Below are 18,989 nucleotides of genomic sequence, written 5' to 3' on the forward strand. Positions count from 1 at the left end.
CACACACACACTTGAGAAAGAAAGCCATTGAAAGGATGGTGCACTTTTACAAATTACAATCAAATTCACATGATTTGGCTCACCCTGGGGAAAAGGCATGCGTTGCGGGCTCGGAGAAGAAGGTGTTTTCACTCCTGAAATGTAGTTAGTTTTATTTGATAGCCGGAGTTATATATCGATGTCGTTGCAGGATTCTCTTGAAGAGCTGGATTTTCAGCAGGTCATGAGGTTAGTTGTTTGTAGACTTATAGGAGGTTGGTTTTCTGTACTGGTGGACTTGAAAAGGAACAGGTTTGTAAACCTTAAGATGTTACAGTCTCCAGTTCTTTTAAGGTACGATGGTGCTGCATTGTCCGCCTTCTGCTTTTTTCTGCAGTGTGTATTTTAAAGCTTTTTAAAAGGAGACCAACATGGCTGCCCAACCATGTGACTTCTCACAGTTCCTTTTCCAAATATGGCAAGGATCTGGGTTGATTAGCCTCATCCTGTTTATTGTTCTAAGACATTCACCCTGAGAGGATTAAGACAATCACTTTCTTTGTTTCAGGAGAATACCATTCAATTCCAGAATGTCTCCCAATGATTTCAGGATGGGTGTTGATGACACCTCTTAGTCTGGAATGTATTCTTCTGTCCTCTCAGACAGTGATCAGTTCTTGAATTCACAAGTTAAAATCATCAGACCTTCAGCAGCCATCTTTGCAGCCCATGTCCATTTTTAATGTCCATTGTGGTTCATTTAAAACAAAAGTAAAATTCATTTCCAGAGGTTGTTAGGCTGAATATAGTCCATGTTTCAAGTTATGAATAGGACATGCCTGTACTGAGAATGACAGCCCTAGTTAGGTGAATGCCTCTCCTTTCCACAGATAAAAAGGTTATCAGTGTTGTCCCTTGGCAAACAAGACATCTTCCATTTGTCTGATCTATTGGTGACAGTCAATTGGCTGAATTGACCTATGATAGTGACGGTGACTTAGAAAGATCTGATGGTGACAAAGTTTGATCTAGTAGCAACTTCCACATCCATGGGAAGTGCCATTCCTCCAGTGCAAGTTGTCTCCAAGTCGGGCGCCAGGAGATGGCATAGCTATTTGTGGAAGCCCATCTTGAGAAGCAGAGGTGCGGAAGAGTGATTTCCTCTAGCATGTCCAACATGAGCAGTAAATGCCGGTCCTGGATTGAGATGGCTGTGTATATAACCAATAAGGTATTGAGACACTTTCTTGTTCCTGAAGGACTTCCTCAAAATGCCTCAGTGGAGCCCCCAAAGGAAATCCCAATCTTGAGCATGCTGGTTATTCCAAGCAAAATAGCAGCTGGAAGCAAGATTGTTGTAAGAAATGGAGTTGGCATAAAAGTCTTTCAATGTATAAAATCAACTCGAAGCAACAACTAAAAGGAATGCAATAATAAAATGCAAATATGGAATATAACAGGAAATGTTACAATGCACAACTGGAGGGTGTGAGTGGAGTAGATCTGTTATGGTTGGGCTACTCCGGGATCAATGAATTCTCTCATTGATGGCATACAGGAAAAGCATTGGGGTAGTTTTACAACTTGGGAAATTGGCATAAGACTGGTACTGCAGATTTACCACATATGGACATGCACAACCAGCAAGCCAACCTGGGTGACAGTAAGTGATCACATTGATATTCCTCCTGTGTGACCCCAGACAGTGAGTATCAGCAGGTAGTCTCCCCAATGAGGGTGTCACAGCCAATGTCATTGGTACCCTCGGCTGATGCCCACACACACAAGCATTGGCCAAGGTGGTCACTGGCACGTGATCACTGACTGAGTATACCCCATCCTAGCCCAGCCACTGGGGTTGAGTCTCAGGGTTTCTGTTCTGTATGACTCTGTACTGCAAAAAGCAGTGCTTACACCTACAAGGTCTCTGGGAGAGTGGGGATGGGGCAAAGATAGGTTTACCATTGTTACGACCAGGTGAGGTGACCAGGCTCCCCTGTTGTCCCTTCTCTGGTTTGGCCATAACAGGGTTTATCTTTTAAAACACAGTGATTTTAGTCCTTGCTCACTACACTCTAATTGTAATTTCAAATGAACCAATCAGACAGGTTTTCTTAGGTTTAATCAAGAAAGATGTAAGTTTATTAGCCTTATCACTCTAACCTGGTTAAAATTACTAAAATTCACGATGCAACCACACTCGCATGCATACAAGAGAAACACACACATAAATAGATACAGGGGGGGAAGAAAGAGTTGGGGGGTTGAAATGGAGTTGGCAGTAAATGGAATACAAGTACTGTCTTTTATGTCTTTGGTATAATGCCCTTGATTGAAGTTAAGGTCTGGAGTCCTCGCTGGGGCCCGGTGTACAATTTCAGACTTGCTTCTCTGGTACCAGAAAGCCAAAGAGGTGCTTTTTCTGTGGTCTTGAGGCTTAAGCTGCCACCATGGCTCACTGGGACTTTGCTGGAGAGAGAGACAGAGATCGTCTCCTTGGTTTTCAAATTGCAAACTGTTCCTTTCTGTGAGGCACAATTCAACAAAGCCCCAGTCTGAGTAGCAGATCAGTCATGCGACCATCTCTGTTTGAAACAGCCACTTCTTGGAGGGAGGTTGAATTTCAGATCCTCCCAGACATACTCGGTGGAGGGTGGAGTTTTGCCTGTTACAAAGTCAAAAGCTGTTGGTGTCTTTTGATCATCACTGTTGTCCACATCAATCTTGTGAATTGAATCGAGGAGTACCCCCATTGTCTCTCCATTTATGTCTCTCAAAATGCAAGTAAGTGTGCAACCATGTTTTCAGCCGCTTAGTTCTGTTTTTTTAAACAAGTTCCTTGTAATGTCCAGTAAAAGGTTTAAAGTATTTTCCCACATGACAAAGTTAATATGTTTCCATTTGGCAGGTGTGGTTTCTGCCACATCATCAATTTATGATGTGCAGTGATAGGAAATCATATTAATTGTAACAAGATTATCCATAATTTTAATTAAATCATAATTTAATCATCGTTATTAAGTACCGTGCAGTTAACTTTGTGTTTATATTGCATGTACTGCAAACAGCTTCACATCTGACACTGTGGCACAGCATTCCGCTTGAAACCTACAGTCATAAAGTAATTACAGCACAGAAGGAGGCTATTCAGCCCATTGCGTCCATGCTAGCTCTCTGCGAGCTATCATAACAGTATCATTCCCTCGTAGCCCTGCAAGTTTATTTTCCTCAAGTGCCCATCCAATTTCCTTTTGAAATCATTGATTGTCTCAGCTTCCACCACCCTCGTAGGGAGCGAGTTCTAGGTCATCACCACTAACTGTGTAAAAAAGTTCTTCCCCACATCTCCCCCTGCATCTCTTGTCCAAAACCTTAAATCTGTGTCCCCTAGTACTTGGACCATCAGCTAATGGGAGCAGCTTTTCTTTGTCTACCTTATCCAAAGCTGTCATAATCTTGTACACATCTATCACCTCTAGGTTTAGGTTTAATCTCAAGCAAATGGTACTGGTTTGCAATGAGTTTTTCATTCTTCACCTCATGGTTCTGGTACTAGATTTAACTGGCACTATGTTGACAATTTTTTTTATAATGGATTTATTTACAGGTTGAGATTCAACTCCTATCCATTTGAAGGTGACAGTTGGATTTCAGCTGCAAAAATAATAATCTAACATGATTACAAACATACGAATTAGGAATAGGAGTCGGCCACTCAGCCATTCAAGCCTGCTCTGCCATTCAATAGGTTCCTGGCTGAACTGATTACTGTACATTTCCACCTACCCCCGATAACCTTTCACCCCTTGCTTATCAAGAATCTATCTACCTCTGCCTTAAAAATATTCAAAGTCTCTGCTTCCACCACCTTTTGAGGAAAAGAAGTCCAAAGACTCACGACCCTCTGAGAGAAAACATTTCTCCTCATCTCTGTCTTAAATGAGCAACCCCTTATTTTTAAACAGTGACCTCTAGTTCTAGATTCTTCCACAAGGGAAAACATCCTTTCCACATCCACCTGTCAAGACCCCTCAGGATCTTATCTGTTTCACCTGTTACTCTTCTAAATTCCAGCGGATACAAGCCTAGCCTGTCCAATCTTTCCTCGTAAGACAGCCCACCTATTCCAGGTATTAGTCTAGTAAACTTTCTCTGTACTGCCTCCAATGCATTTACATCCTTCCTCAAATAAGGAGACCAGTACTGTACACAGTACTCCAGATGTGGTCTCACCAATGCCCTGTTTTGCTGAGGCATAACCTCCCTGCTTTTGTATTCAATTCCCCTCATGATAAACGATAACATTCTATTAGCTTTCCTAATTACTTGCTGTACCAGCATACTAACTTTTTGCGATTCATGCACAAGGACATCCAGTTCCCTCTGTATCTCAGAGCTCTGCAATCTCTCATCATTTAGATAATATACTTTTTTATTCTTCCTGCCAAAGTGGACAATTTCACACTTGAGTTGAGGTCTGGGGCAGATCAGCCATGATCTTATTGAATGGCGGGGCAGGTTTGAAGGGCCAAATGGCCTACTCCTGCTCCTATTTCTTGTTTTCTTATTCTTACATTCTCTTTTAGTCTCAGCTGACATTAGCACCAGGGTTTCATATCCCCTTTATCAACTTTCTATTGCACAATCCTTGATACACCCTAACTGGAAGGATTAATGTTCTGTATTTAGTATCAGCTTTATCTTTCAGATCTCCCGTTATGGCTGGAGGCCTGTTTGCTGTCGATCAGCGATGGTTCTGGGAATTGGGTGGCTATGATCCAGGACTGGAAATCTGGGGAGGAGAGCAGTATGAAATATCATTCAAGGTAAGCTAGCAAAGAGATTTCTACTGCAGTCTTTAACCACAGTAGTTCATTTTTGAATTATTATTAATGACTAGAGGTCATCCAAAACTCTGTTGCCCGTATCTTAACTCGTACCAAGTTCCATTACCCTATCACCCCTGAGCTCGCTGGCCTACATTGACTGCCAGTCAAGCAAAGTCTTGATTTTAAAATTCTCATTCTTGTTTTAAAATCCCTCTGTGACCTCACCCCTCCTACCTCTGTAACCTCCTCTAGACCCACAATCCTCCAAGATATCTGCGCTCCTCTAATTCTGGCCTCTTGAGCATCCCTAATTTTAATTGCTCCACCATTGGTGGTCATTCCTTCAGCTGCCTAGACCCCAAGCTCCGGAATACCCTTCCTACATCTCTCAGCCTCAGTACCTCGCCTTCCTCCTTTAAGACACTCCTCAAAACCTACCTCTTTGACCAAGGTTTTGGTCATCTGACCGAATATCTTCTTTTATGGCACAGTGTCATACTTTGTTTTATAATGCTCCTGTAAAGCCTCTTGGGATGTTTTATTATGTTAAAGGCACAATATGAATATTAGTTTTTTTTTGTTTTATTGGATTTGAAAAGTGCTTTATTTATAGATTTCCTTTGGAAGGTTCGCCCCTTGCACCTCTAGAGATTATTCATTAGGTAAATGACCATCCCTATCAAGATACAATAATAAATTGCAGCCTCCAACTGATTTTCTTCATTGGAACATAGACAACAGGAGTTGGCCATTCAGCCCCTTGAGCCTTGTTTCGCTATTCAATTAGACTATGCCTGATCAGCTTCAACTCCATTTACTTGTCTTTGCTCCATATGCCTTAAAACCCTTACCTCGCAATAAGCTATCAACCTAAGTCTCGAAAGGTCCAATTGTCCCAGCAACCACATCCTTTTGGGACAGGGCTGTAGGGATTGTAGGGCTGGAACATAAGAACATAAGAAATAGGAACAGCAGTAGGCCATCTATAAGACGGCACTGCAGCAACTTGCCAAGGCTCCTTCAACAGCACCTTCCAAACCCGCAACCTCTACAAGGACAAGGGCAGCAGACGCATGGGAACACCACCACCTGCATGTTTCCCTCCAAGCCACACACCATCCTGACTTAGAACTATATCGCCGTTCCTTCACTGCCAACTGGGTCAAAATCCTGGAACTCCCTTCCTAACAGCACTGTGGGTGTACCTAAACCCCAAGGACTGCAGCAGTTCAAGAAGGCAGCTCACCACCACCTGCTCAAGGGCAATTAAGGCTGGCAATAAATGCTGGTCTTGCCAGTAATACTCACATCCCAAGAACGAATAAAAAAAATTAGGCCCGCAAATCACCTTATTGCGGATGATAAAACTCCCCATACCTGCTCCTGCCGTGCAAAGCTCAGCAACAGGAGCACAGTTCATCAAATTTGGTTTTTTTTCTAAAAAGGTGCAATTTGGAATCTCAATGCACAGCTTCCACTTGTTAATGCAAAGGACCGATACACAGCTGTGCACATACTACTTTGCTTCCATGTGAAGAAGTGGGAGCCTGTTGAATCTGGAATATATCAGTTGTCGTCAAGCAGCTATTTATTGTGCCTGTCAAAAGCCCGCCATCACCCAAGACTTCATTACCCTATTTTCCTGTAATCTGTCATTTTCTGGTCTGTAATTGAAATGCAGGCCTCACCTTCTTGTCTAGTGACTGAGGGGAACCATGGTAACAGCACACAGAGTTCAGATGCTAAATTGACTCAGTGTATTTTGCTCAGGGAACAGATTCATCGGGAGACTTTCGTGTCACAGGGGCTTCCATCTTAGTCATCTCCTGTCGTTCATCTCATTAAAGATACTGACCTCAGGGCTTGCCATGCTTATTAATATAAAGGGAGATAATGGGTAAGCCATTCTTTCAACTCTGAAACTAGCTTTAGCCCATTACTGACAGGATTTGTGACAGAGGATGAAGGTCAGTGTGACATTGACAGTGACTGTAATTGTGGTTGATGGGAATCTGCCAGAGACTGAGGCAGAAAGTTTGGCTGTAAGAACCATGTCAAGAACTTATGCAGGGTATAACTCCCAAGGAAGCAATTGGGGCACATCCCCCACGTCACTGGGATAGTAGAGAAAGTAACATTGACGTATTTTCTCCTGATCATATTTACAATCTGTTTTTTCAATGATGCTGTTCTGAAGAAATAGAAACAAAACTAAAATTCAAAGCTCTGAGAAGGAGGTGGGGAGGGAGGGTTTGGGAGGGAAGTACGAGCTTCAGCCGGTGAGTTTCTTCTTTCAGTCCAGCAGTCATTGAGAGACAGTTGGAGCAGAAGTCAGTTCCCTGCCTGTCGGGAGGGAGCTTGTTCCATGTGTCCTTTGCTGCCCGGATCAGAGTGACATTAGCCTGGGAGTAAATTGCCTGCTTTTCCATCATTGTAGCTCACCTCAGTCCTGGGAGTGGTGGGGTAGTGAGGTGGCGGGTTGATGGGAGTGTGGGGAAGGGGGGCAGTTTGGAGCAGGGAATCAGAAGGAAGGGAAAGAGGGGAAAAAATCTAAAAGAAAATGTTTTTCTTCAGTTTCCAGCCTTGAAATTACGCCATGGGATATTAGCAGACAAATGCTGGCATGGACTCAATGGCCAAATGGCCTCGTTCTCTGCCGTTAGGACGGCATGGGGCAGCACAGTGGTTAGCACCACAACCTCACAGCTCCAGGGACCTGTAGTTCGATTCTGGGTACTGCCTGTGCGGAGTTTGCAAGTTCTCCCTGTGACCGCGTGGGTTTTCACCGGTTGCTCCGGTTTCCTCCCACAGCCAAAGACTTGCAGGTTGATAGGTAAGTTGGCCATTGTAAATTGCCCCGAGTATAGGTAGGTGGTAGGGAATATGGGATTACTGCAGGGTTAGGATAAATGGATGGTTGTTGGTCAGCACAGACTCGGTGGGCCGAAGGGCCTGTTTCAGTGCTGTATCTCTAAATAAATAAATGGGCTGGACTTTATGGGCCCCACGAGATAGTGTCGGAGGTGGGGATGCCCTTAGAATCACGACAGGTGGCGGGGGGTGCCTGCCACCACCCTGTCGCCAAACGATTTTGTTAGGGAGGGGGTGGGCCAACGACGGCTTTCCCACCCAGAGGCCAATTGAGGCCCTTAAGGGGTCTATTAACAGCCACTTAAGGGCCTCTTCCCACTATCGCTGGGATCTAACCAGTGGCAGAGGGTGCCTCTGCCACATGGGGAGGGCACCTTGTAAATCAAGGCAGCCTCCCTGCGGGCTTGGGGGAATGGCCCTCCTCCGTGGGTAATCTGTGGCCCACAGAGGACCGCGCCAGAAAAACCTCCACCTCCCTGGCCCCCCTCCCCCTGCACTACACGCCCACCCTTCCACCACCACCCTGCCCTACCTCGCTGGGGCCAGTCCAGAATCTCGATTTTAAAATTCTCATCCTTGATTTCTGTTACGAGATCACAGGACAACAGTCTTGCTGGTACTGTGTCCTTATTAAAGTGAACTTGTCATGGCTGCCTGCAGCGTGGACCTCATGGTAGAGTTCACATAACCACGGTAAGCCAGGAGGCACATTAGTACAGTATTGCATTTCGATCCCAAACATCCCCCTTTCACTCAAAGAAAACAAAAAAAATTGCATGCATTATCATTTACACTGGGTTGCTCAAGTTACCTACTGTGCACACAACTGTTTCATTAGCAGTACATTATTCTCATCAGTCTCTGCACTTGCATTGCACACATGGGGCTGGATTTTAAGAAGTCCTCAGCATCGTGATCTGTGGTGGGGGTGGCCTGAAGATGGCTCCGGATGAGGCCCGCCACGGACCTTGACGCTAGCAGGGTGCAGCCTGATCCTCCTGGTGGCGGTGAGGCTCGGTGGCAGCCCCCCGCCACTGGGCGACTGGACCTCAATTAACATATTCAAATCGATAAACTTAATACATTTAAACACACTTACCTGAGATCTTGAGGGCCTGCCACGATCTTAGGCCTAACGGCCAGCGCTCTCGCGCCTTCGGATTCCCGTCTTGGGAAACGAGGCGTAACACTGGTGGGGAGGGGGTAGGAGGTATGTTTATCAGTGCAGTGGTGGTGGGGAGTGGGTGGTGGCGATGGGGTTAACTATGCGTAATAGGTGTAGCGGATGGTGGGACAGGTTGAACCTTAAACATTGTGCAGTTTCGGCGGGGGAGAGGTCAGATGTAAAAGGTAAGTGTTTTGGGGGGAAAGGGCAAATACTTATTGCAATCGTTACTGGCGGTGTGGAAAGGGGCATAAGAAATTTATTTATTTGCTTTTGTGGGGTGGGGGGGATCATTCTTTAAAAATGTAAATATGCCAGCAGGGCTGGCTGCCCTTTAAAAATGGCACCGCGCCTGCGCACAGGCAGTTGACGCCATTGCCAGCAATGGACAGCCTGCCCCTTCCATGGGATTGTGGGGTGGGGGGGACAGGCAGCCCCAGCTATTTAAATGAGCCACCGTGCTGAGGGCCATTGTCAGTCATCACAATGTCTGGAATGCCTTTACAACCGAAATGGACTTTCAGACATTCTACAATCTCACCGGTAGTCACTGAGATCAGTTGGTCTATCTTCCACTTGTCAGAACAATAGTCTACGGTGACAAGATAATCAGTTCCTGCAAGAGTGAAGAGGTCTACTCTATCCATGATCTGTCCGGGATGTCATTTGTCATCAGTGGCTCTTTAGCTTCCTTGTCTTGGTACTCGTTACATGCACCTCACTGGCTGATGTGGTCCTTGATTTCATTGCTCATGTTTGGCAAGTAAGGCATTTCTCTTGCCTTCCTCAGACTTGACTCAGTTCCTTGGTGGCTTGCATGGATGCGTTTTAGCATCTCTGCTCTCAACTCCTTAGGGATAATGACTCTATTTTCTTCGTACAAGATGCCATCTTGGGCTGTCAATTCATCTCTGTAAGCCCAATACGTTCTTGTGACCACAGGAGTGTCCTTGATGCTGTCTGGCCATCCGTTCATCAATACTTCTTGCAACACTTGTCGAGTTGGATCCTGTTGGGTAGTTTGCTTGATTTGAGCAAGTGCGTGTCTGTCAGATTCAATGTCTCTGCTGGGTTGATGACTTCCAGGGCATGTCAAGCTGCAGCTTGACGTTGGATCTGGAAGATTTCACACTCTGTCATGGCATCCTCTATTTTATTCATAGGGAGTGCTGCTCCCAATAGCACGTCAGCGATGTACACCTGTTTCCCTTGCTTATATGTCATGTCCAGATGATATCTTTGTAACCGGAGGAACATTCTTTGCAGACGCATTGGAGCAGATTGTAGCGGCTTGGGGAAAATGCTTTGAAGTAGCTTGTGGTCGGTCTCGACTGTCACTTTGTCTCTTCTAAGTAGGTATTGATGAAAATGTTCACAAGCAAAGACAATGACCAGGCACTCTTTCCCGACCTGAGCGTAGCGTTGTTCCGTTTGCGTTAACACCCTGGATGTAAATGCAACCGGTTGTTCTTGCTGCATTAGGGTTGCTCCAAGTCCTATCTCGCTGGTGTCACAATGCAGGGTGACTTCATCATTTACATCATAGTATTTCAGCACTGGCATTGCAGTCACTATTTGCTTGATTTTAGTGAACATTGCTTCTTGTTCTGTGCCCCAATACCACTGCATGTCCTTGGCAGTGAGTTGGTGTAATAGTTCACACTCCGACAACAAATTGAGCAAGAATTTTACTAAATAGTTGATGAATCCAACAAATCATTGCACTGCTTTTACATCTGTTGGTCGCCGCATCGTTGCTACTGTTCTCACCTTTTCGGGACCTAGGCGGAGACATTTTGCTGTCAGTACATGATCTATGTACATGACTTTGGCAATCTTTAATGCCAATTCTTTTCTTGTTCAGCTTCAGGTTCATCTGGCGTGGTCTGTCTAGTACGAGATTTTCATTGTGGTTAGCAATGTCTTCTTTCATTGTATCATCGCATCCATAAACTGGCAGATCATCCACTTAGCTTCCACTCTGAAAAGATCACTAACTATCTCATGCTGTCTGCATTGATACTCCTCTGGGGCTGTCGAAATGCCAAACGGCATGTGCAACCATCTGTATCTCCTGAATGGTGTCCAGAATGTAGTTAGAAAGCTGCTGCTTCCGTCCAGCTTCACTTGCCAGTAACCAACTTTCGCATCTCGGGTAGTGAAGATTTTTGCCTTTGCAAGTTGTGGCAAAATTCCTTCGCTGGTTGGCATGGTGTAGTGTGATCTCTTCAGAGCTTTATTTAGATCATTTGAGTCAATGCATACTCTCAGCTTTCCAGGTTGTTTCACTGCTACCATGCTGCTAATCCATTCTGTAGGAGTTGCCACTTGATTACTGCCTTCTTTCCCAGCTTTTCTATCTTGTCTTTCAGGCTGGCCTTGAGGGCAGCTGGAACTTTCCTTGGAAGATGCTGAATTGGTCTTACCCTCTCATCTACTTTGAGATGATATTCCCCAGGAAGACATCCTAAACCTGTAAACAAATTGTTGTATTTCTCTAGGATCTGTTCCGTGGTCAATGGTTTAGTGTGCTGCAACATATCTCTTTTTGCACGTTGAGGGTTACCAGTCCAAGCTTTAAACCTGTTCCGGCTGAGATGTGTGGTTTTTTGCTTGCCATATTAATTTGGAACTCCAGTTCTTCGTTCTTGTCGTTGCATTGGGCTCTCAAAGTAATTTATCCTCTCGGAATTAGTATGGTGCCATCATATAGCCTCAACCTTTCTTTTGAGGGCTTCATTTTTGGATCACCATGTTGAGCCACTTTGCACAGGTCTGTGACAGTCATTATGTTGCAAGACGCACTGGTGTCTATCTGGCACTTTATGTTGACTTGATATTCTCCTTCTGCTGTCATCATTCCAACTGTCACAAACCATTTATCACCGATCGGCCTGACTGACCCACCTGTGATTCGTCAGAATCTTCGGCTGATATTTATCCAGTGGACAACTGTACCTGGTTGCTGTGCTTCCTTCCAGCCAAACACTTGTGTGCAAATTGATTCGGCTTCTTGCAGTGAGAAAATTGCTCTACCCACGCTGGACATGCCTTCTTTTTCTTTGTGTGATGTCCTCCGCAGTATTTGCATCCTGCCCTTTGTCTGTTATCTTTCTGCCTTTTCGGCCGGGATTGTCTATCAGCATAAATAAAGGCCTGGCCTGTTCTGCCATGAATATGCTCCAGCTGCTGATTTACAACCTCAGCACTTCTGCACATGTCGATCACTTTCCTGAGAGTAAGTTTTGTCCTCTCTCAGTTGACGTGCTCTCACTGCGGGATGTCTTGTGCCTAATACAATCCTGTCTTTAATTAGATCATCTTTTAGTTGCGCAAATTCACAAGATTCTGTGAGCTGTGTTAATGCAGTCACATATTTATCAATGGACTCTTTTTCACCTTGAGCCCTAATATTGACCACATACCATTCATAAGTTACAATCATTTGGAGTTCAAAGCGTGCCTTCAAGGCTTTCAAAATTTATGCTCTCCGTTTTTTTGTTCTTCTGAGATATTTAGGGAGGAATACACTTTGTAACAGTCTCTTCCCAACAGTGATAAAAGTGTAGCTACTCTTAGCTGCTCTGGGTTGTTAATTAAATCTGTCGCAACGTTGTAATTTTGCCATTACGAGTGGAAAAACTGACAGTTCTGCTTCATATCACCTTTCATTTCAACCGGCGCTGGGAGAGGAAAATTTGCAGCCATTGTGTCTTACCCAGTGTTTTCAGTTGTGGCCTGCTTCTTTGTTCCTTTTCTGTGGCTTCCCGTGACTTTTAGCAGCTTTCATCAGCTCTGAACATTCCCGTGTTCCTCTTTTAGTAGCTGTGCTTCCATACAGCTCTTCAACATTCACTCTCAGCTCCACTCTGACACCATGTTACGAGCTCACAGGACTATAGTCTTGCTTGTACTGTGTCTTTATTGAACTAAACTTGTTATGGCTGCCTGCAATGAGTGCCTCATGATAGAGGTCACATGACTATGGCAAGCCAGAAAGCACATTAGTACAGTATTGCATTTCTATCCCAATCATTTTTAAATCCCTCCAAGGCCTCGCCCATGCCTACCTCTATAACCTCCTCCAGCTCTGCCACCCCCTGAGGTATCTGTGTTTCCCCAATTCAGGGCTCTTGAGCAGCCCCGATTTTAATCGCTACACCATTGGTGGCCATGCCTTTAGCTGGCTGGGCCCTAAGCTCCAGAATTCCCTCCCTAAACCTCTCCACTTCGTTACCTCTTTCTTGTCCTTTAAGATGCTCCTTAACGAAGCTCTTTGACGAAGCTTTTGGTTGCCTGTCCTAATATTTGGTGTCAAATGTTGTTTGATATGCTCCTGTGACGAGTTTTGTGAATATAGGGCCTAGACAGTTGAAGGTAAGGGCCAACAATGGTCAGGGGGATGAAAATCTGGGATGCAAAGGAGGTCAAAATTAGGGGAGAGCATAGATCTTGTCAGGTCTTTAGTTCAAGATAGATTACTTCTGTGATTCTACTTAATGCCATGTTATTTAAAACATGAGCAATGTGGCACTGGTTTCTGCCTATGGGTGGAGTGGACATTTTTGTTAGCTGTCATATTGATAAGAACATGAAAAATAGGAGCAGGAGTAGACCATATGGCCCCTTGAGCCTGCTCCGGCATTCAATATGAACATGGCTGATCTTCTGCCTCAACTCCACTTTCCTGCTCGCTTCCGTATCCCTTCATTCCCTGAGAGACCAGAAATCGACCTATCTCAGCCGTAAATATATTCAACAATGGAGCATCCACAACCCTCTGGGGTAGAGAATTCCAGAGATTCATAACCCTTTGAGTGAAGAAATTTCTGTTCATCTAAGCCCTAAATGATCGGCCCCTTATCCTGAGACTGCGACTCTGTGTTCTAGATTCCCCAACCAGGGGAAACAACCTCTCAGTGTCTACCCTGTCAACCCTCTTCAGAATCTTGTATGTTTCATTGAGATCACCTCTTATTCTCCTAAAGTCCTGAGACTATCGACCCAATTTCCTCAGCCTCTCACCACAGGACAACCCTCTCATCCCAGGGACCAATCTAATGAAACTTCACTGCACTGCCTCCAAGGCAAGTATATCCTTCCTGAAATATGGAGACCAATACTGCGCACAGTACTCCAGATGTGGTCTCACCAAAGCCCTATACAATTGTAGCAAGACGTCTTTATTTTTTTACTCCAATCCCCTTGCATTGATGAGAATGCTCCAAATGATGGGTGGGCTATGGAAATGGGTGGGCAATGGAGAGTGCCAAAATGTTGGTGCTAAATCTATGTTTTGCTGGCATGGAAATGAAGGCAAGTACAATACAAATAATAAAAATTAACCATACAAAGTTTTATTCACCTAGAAAAGGAGATGAAATACAAATAACAAAAGAACCCGTGCACTGGTGTGACATTTTGCAAAAATTCTGGTGGGTAATCAGGATATTGGTTGTTACATCATGTGTAATTTCTGATGGTTTTTAATTTTTCTTTCATCCTTGGGGTGTGGACAGCACTGACAAAGTCGCTTATTTATCTCTTGTTAACCTAAGAAAGTGGTGCTGGCACTTGTTCTTGAACTGCTATTCTTTCTGGCAGTTTAGTACAACAGAAACCACTTCAGAACGCAGTTGAGTCAATCTCATTGGATTGGGACTGGACTTACATATAGGTCAGAGTGGGTAAGGAGAGCAGATATCCTTCCCTAAAGGATATTAGTGAATCTGTTGGACTTCTTATAGCAATCCAACAGATTCATAGGCCAGGAGTTTACCAACACGGGGTGAGTCAGGACAATGTCGGGACTAAATCCGGGTCCCAAGCCCATTCAGGCAGGAAGCAGGACTGCAGTGGCAATGTTCCTGGCAGTGGCCAATTAAGAGGCCACCAATTGGCCATCCCATTAAGGACGGCGGGCTGGCTCACAATATGCCGGCCTAATCAAAGGGCAGGCAGATCTGCAGCCTCAGCAGCGCCACTGAGAGAGCTGATTGCTGCTGAGGCTGCAAGGAGAATGAGAGGGTACCTCCATTTTGAAACGCCCTCGCAGGGGAAGTTGAAAGATTTAATCTGTGCCGGGGCCAGGTAGGCAGGCCCCAGAAATCAGAGGGGCAACCCCTCAAGGGGTGGCGTCGGGGCCGAGGGGGCAGTCTTTGCGACCAGGGGCTGCCTCCTTTGGCCCTAGAGTCCCCAGATGCAATTCCCCCCCCACCCCACCATGCTGGGAAGGAGGCTGCCTCCATGCAGCTGGGGCCAGTCTGCCGCTGGTAAAATGCAAGCGGCCGGGAAAATAGCTGTCAATTTTCCCTTTAGTTATTTAAGTCGGCTGCCCACCACTGGTCCGCTGGGCAATTTTCCTCCCAATGCAGCTCCCCGGCATTTTATCGGCCCCCTCGCCTCTTGGGTCACCACCCAGGAGCCAGTAAAATCCCAGCCATGCTCAATTTTATTGACACCTATTTTCTTTTCATTATCCAGGACTTTTTTTTAAAATTCTCAGACTGCTATGATGGGATTTGAAGTTGCAGCTTGTTGGATTATTGATGCTGAATTACAAGTCCAATAACGTAACCACTGTACTACCATATCCCATTTGATATTGTACATTATTAAGCTACAACCAAAGGAGGTGTTTCTGGCCTCTGCAGTATACTGGGGAATCTGTAATACCTGCCTCTTTCTTTTCCTCCTCCTTTCTATAGGTTTGGATGTGTGGAGGTCACATGTACGATGCTCCTTGCTCCAGAGTAGGACACATCTACAGAAAGTACGTCCCTTATAAAGTTCCCTCCGGGACCAGTTTAGCAAGGGTGAGTACCTCAGAGGTTGGTTACCTCCTTTTGTAGGCATCAGTGTAGATAAGGCCAGAGAGACGATAAGTGGTTTCATGTAACATAGAAACATTGGCACCCATTTTAAAGCCCCCTCCCCAACCAATAGGTGGAGAAGGGGTAAAATATCAGGGGTAGACAACCCAAACCCAACCCACCCCTTCAAATTTGATAGTGCAGGAAGCAGGCCATGGACGAGCCTCCAACAAAAGGCAGGTGGGGGGCCTAATTAACATACCGAGGTCGCAGTCTGATGACATCATCAGCACCACAGCTTAAATTTAATAGGAAGTGAGGGGGGAGGCCCGGAAGCTGATCTGAGGCAGGAGTGGTCCTTTTAGCACTCCAGGTGAGCCAAGGGGAGCTACAGTGCCCCTCCCAAGCCCCTCAAGTAAGCCTTCATTCCCCCCCAACTCCAAATTCAGCTCCCCCCCCCCACCCCACCCTACCCTCAACACCCTCCCTGACTCCCCATTAATATTGGAGCCATTGTTTCCCAAAATCTTCCTGATATGTCGATTAACCTGGGGAAAATGCAATTGATTTTACTCTTTTGGTCCCCAATCTCAGACTTTAAAAATTAATTTGGTGACGGTTATCCTTATACTACACTTTTCCAAAACACGTGCTAATGTCTCAAAAGAGTCTTCTTAAACAAGAACATCAGTTTGGAGTGTGTGAAGTAATAAACAGCTCACATGTTGATTAAATGCCAAGATCGCTGTTTGAGGTTTTTTTAAATCAAGTTTACTTATAATGAAAGGACGAAAGTGATTTTGTCACTATTCATGCACAATAGATTATTGAAACAAAAAAAGCCACAATGTGAAAAATAATCGTCTGCTTGAGGTGGAATTGACTTTTTTGTTCAAGAGCTCAAGTGGCCGTTTTATTTCAAGCAGATTCTTTGTCTACGGTGCAGGAAAGGTTTCCCATCTTTGTTCAATATGACATAATTCTTGTATTGTGACCAAGGCTAACTGGCAGTCTGTTTAGTAGAGTACATGCTGTTGCTAATTGTAAATGGTGTAAGCTCTTCTGTAGAATGAGACTGCATTGATCTTGAAGAGAGAAGACATAATTTACACAGAAATTTAAAATGGTGCCTTTGTAGTGTGGAAGATCGCACAAATCTATTTCACACCACTGTCCAGGCACATCTTCTTCATAAATAACACACCATAATTTCGAAGAAGAGCAGGGGAGTTCTCCCCAGTGTCCTGATCAATATTTATCCCTCAACTGACATCACAAATTATCTTGTCAAAATCACATTGCTGTTTGTGGGATTTTGCTGTGCGCAAATTGGTTGGCACGTTTCCTACATTACAACAGTGACTGGACTTCAAACAGTACTTCATTGGTAATGAAAGCTCTTTGGGATGGCCTAAGACTTGTTGAAACATAAGGCTGGATTTTCCCTCCGGGGGCAGAAAACAAAAGTCTGGACCGGCCCCGGAGGGAAACAGTCAGTCATCAGGATTTTGACCCAGGGCAACCCCACCCCACCTTAATTGGGATGGAGACAGGGGTGTTTGTCCAATTAAGCATGGTAAGTAACTGAGAGGGTGCTTCAACATAGAGGCGCCCTCTCGGCAACCTTTTTAAAACTTCAATTAAAAAACAGATACAGCAGCCAGGCCACCAATGTCTGGGAGAAGCCCCACTACAGGGCAGCCTGCACGCAGGCAGACAGGGAGAGCCTCTAGACCTGCCTGGAGCACTGGCCACCTGGCATACTTTTGGGTGCCCACCTTTAAGCACCTAACCTGACCTCGCCAGTACAGCGAACTGTTTCCAGTCGGCCTCCTTTAATTGGCCTTAACAACATTCTGTATGAGTTTAATTAGCTATCCACTGGGTGGGGCAAGTAGCCCTGCCAGTCCTGAACCTGCCTCGGCACAAGCGGACAGCGCCAGGAACAGCATTGGGAAACCGCCACTACAGCCGGCGCAGGTATTTTCGAGCCCCTCCTGCCTCCACTCCCACTCTTGTCTGGGCCCGATAATTCAGCCCATAAAGTTTCACTCAGGTTCTAACTTTGCATTAAAGCCAGCATTTTAATTAGGCAAGATTGACAGTGAAGAATGGTTATTTGCAGAACTGTGAACCTCACAGTTGGAATAACGCCTCTCCGGGTCCCGTCACCCCCCGAAACGGGGTCGCCTCCCGCTTTCAGCTCCAGCAGCGGGACTTCTGCCGCCTCCACAAAATTCAGCTCAATATTACCATTTCTATACACATTGCAGTAGAACAATGTGACTAAATTACACATTGATGCTCTCCACCTTAATACGTCCCTTTCGCATTGACCCCATTCTGTTACTGTTAATGACGTTTAACATTAGCTTTGCTCGGTAAATGAAGACAAGAAAGGAGGTTGCAGTGTGGGATCAGGTAGTCAGTTGGCATATCTCTGTGAGTTTTGTGAGATTACTTTTCTCTTTTGTTTTGAATGCCAAAAGCGAAGAATCAAAAGAGTCACTGTATTTATTTCCAAATTTTAAAGAATTTAACTGAAGTATACAACTGACAGTTTTTATGGAGAAAGGAAGTAGGTAGCTTCCCATACAATCTTTTTTCTAGAGAGGACAACTCAAGTCAAGCAAATTGATCAAGCTCTTTGGCTTGAATGAAGAAAAAGGTTCCTCTCACACACCATCTTGTGCTGAGATTGTCCGTATTGCTCCTCAAAGGTCAAGTATGTTGGTTCAGTTGGTAGCAATCTTGCCTGAGTCATAAGGCTGTGGGATCATTAGGGCCACTCTAGGACTTGAGCACAAAAATCAAGGCTGACATTCAGTACAGTGCTGAGAGAAAGCTGCACCATCAGAGATGCACTATTAGGATTGAGCCATTAAACCTGCTTGCCCTCTTAGGTGAGTATAAAAGATCCCATTGCACTATTTCAATAGAAGAGCAGGGGAGTTCTCCCTGATGTCCTAAAAAATGTATCTCTCAATCAACATCACTGAAGCAAATTACCTGGTCATAATTAATTGGCTCTTTGTGGCACCTTGTTGTGTGCAAATTAGCTGTTATGTTTCCTACATTACAACAGTTCACTGGCCAAAAGTGCTTTGGGACATCATGTGGTCATGAAAGGTGCTATATAAATGTAAGTCTTGCTTTTTTCTTGTAGAATGGGCTGTTTTATATTGTTTTCTTTCTGAAATCTGCTGTTTAATTATCATACTGTTAATGGGGTGATTTAGACATCAAAGAAACTCATCAGTTTTCAGGCCTTGCTTTCTTATTTCTGAAACTGTCCACGTGGTTTTTTCTTAGTTGTTGCTTCAGGTATAATCT

General features: G+C 44.9%; 1 protein-coding gene across 1 annotated transcript in view; it reads left to right on the top strand.

The window, feature by feature from the left end:
* The window catches only part of galntl6 (polypeptide N-acetylgalactosaminyltransferase like 6), a 1,388,519-nt gene that overhangs the window by 1,186,894 nt on the left and 182,636 nt on the right, over positions 1-18,989 (top strand). Inside the window, exons 8-9 of the mRNA XM_068028772.1 lie at positions 4,688-4,805; positions 15,552-15,659. Coding sequence (XP_067884873.1) covers positions 4,688-4,805; positions 15,552-15,659 — 226 coding nt within the window. The remainder of the gene's footprint in view (positions 1-4,687; positions 4,806-15,551; positions 15,660-18,989) is intronic.

Source organism: Heterodontus francisci, chromosome 4 (genome assembly GCF_036365525.1).
Source record: "Heterodontus francisci isolate sHetFra1 chromosome 4, sHetFra1.hap1, whole genome shotgun sequence".
NCBI classification, from domain to species: Eukaryota; Metazoa; Chordata; class Chondrichthyes; order Heterodontiformes; family Heterodontidae; genus Heterodontus; species Heterodontus francisci.